Genomic DNA, 1507 nt, shown 5'->3' on the forward strand with positions numbered 1-1507 from the left:
TCTGAGAACGGAGAGCTCTGCCAGGAACATAAGGCACTATCAGGTCTTGTAAATACTGCGGAGCTAAGCCGTTTTGGGCTTTATACGCAAGTAATAAAATTTTAAATTGTATTCATCCATCCATTCATTCATCCATCCATCCATTCATCCATCCATCCATCCATCATCCATCCATCCATCCATCATCCATCCATCCATCCATTCGTATATCATCCATCCATCATCCATCATCCATCCATCCATCATCCATCCATAATCCATCCATCCATTAATTCATTCATTCATCCATCCATTCATTCATTAATTCATTCATTCATCCATCCATTGATTCATCCATCCATTCATCCATCAATCCAACCATCCATCCATATATCATCCATCCATCCATTAATCCATTCATCCACCCATTCATTCATTCATCCATCCATCATTCATTCATTCATCCATTCATTCTTTCATTCATTCATTCATCCATTCATTCAATTCAATTCATTTCATTTATATAGCGTCTAATACAACAAAAGTTGTCTCTAGACGCTTTCCAGGAATCCAGAACATGAACCCCCGAGCAATTATTACATAAACAATGGCAGGTAAAAACTTCCCTAGTGGGAGAAAAACCTTAAGCCAAACAGTGGCAAGAAAAACTCCCCTTTAGGAGGAAGAAACCTGGACCTGGACCACGATCTGGTTTTAAGTTTAGTTTTAAAGGTGGAGGTGGTGTCAGCCTCCTTAACCCAAGAAGGAAGTTGGTTCCATAGTAATGGTGCCTGATAGCAGAACGCCCGCCCTCCAAATCTACATTTAGATACTCTAGGAACTACGAGTAAACCTGCACTCTGAGAGTGGAGAGCTCTGCCAGGAACATAAGGCACTATCAGGTCTTGCAGATAATGCAGAGCTAAACCATTTTGGGCTTTATACGCAAGTAATAAAATTTTAAATTGTATTCATCCATCCATTCATTCATCCATCCATCCATCCATCCATCCATTCATCCATGCATTCATCCATCCATTCATCATCCATCCATCCATCCATCCATCCATCCATCCATCCATCCATCCATCCATCCATCCATCCATTCATCCATCCATTTATTCATTCATTCATTCATTCATCCATCTATCTTCCAGGTGGTGTCGTCCCTCCGTAGGGAGACGGAGAACTCCGCCCCCCCCGGAGGCCCCGCCCACCTCAGACGATGACGTCATACCCACCACGGAGTGGGCGGAGTCATGGAAGAGCCCGAGAAGACACGCCCCCCTGTGGGGAGGATGGATGGATGAGGAGGAGGAGGAGGAAGAGGAGGTGGAGGAGGTGGAGGAGGAGGAGGAGGAGGAGGAGGTGGAGGAGGACGTGGAGGAGGAAGAGGAGGAGGAGGAGGTGGAGGAGGAGGTGGAGGAGGAGGAGGAAGAGGAGGTGGAGGTGGAGGAGGAGGTGGAGGAGGAAGAGGAGGAGGAAGTGGAGGAGGAGGAGGAAGAGGAGGTGGAGGAGGAAGAGGAGG

At 46.3% G+C, this 1507-nt stretch overlaps 1 protein-coding gene across 1 annotated transcript in view; it reads left to right on the forward strand.

Moving 5' to 3' along the window:
- LOC133444518 (uncharacterized) overlaps positions 1–1208 on the forward strand; it is an 18013-nt gene extending 16805 nt beyond the window's left edge. Inside the window, exon 5 of the mRNA XM_061722359.1 lies at positions 1137–1208. Coding sequence (XP_061578343.1) covers positions 1137–1208 — 72 coding nt within the window. The remainder of the gene's footprint in view (positions 1–1136) is intronic.
- Positions 1209–1507: the final 299 nt, after the last annotated feature.

This window comes from Cololabis saira, chromosome 5 (genome assembly GCF_033807715.1).
Source record: "Cololabis saira isolate AMF1-May2022 chromosome 5, fColSai1.1, whole genome shotgun sequence".
Classification (NCBI taxonomy): Eukaryota; Metazoa; Chordata; class Actinopteri; order Beloniformes; family Belonidae; genus Cololabis; species Cololabis saira.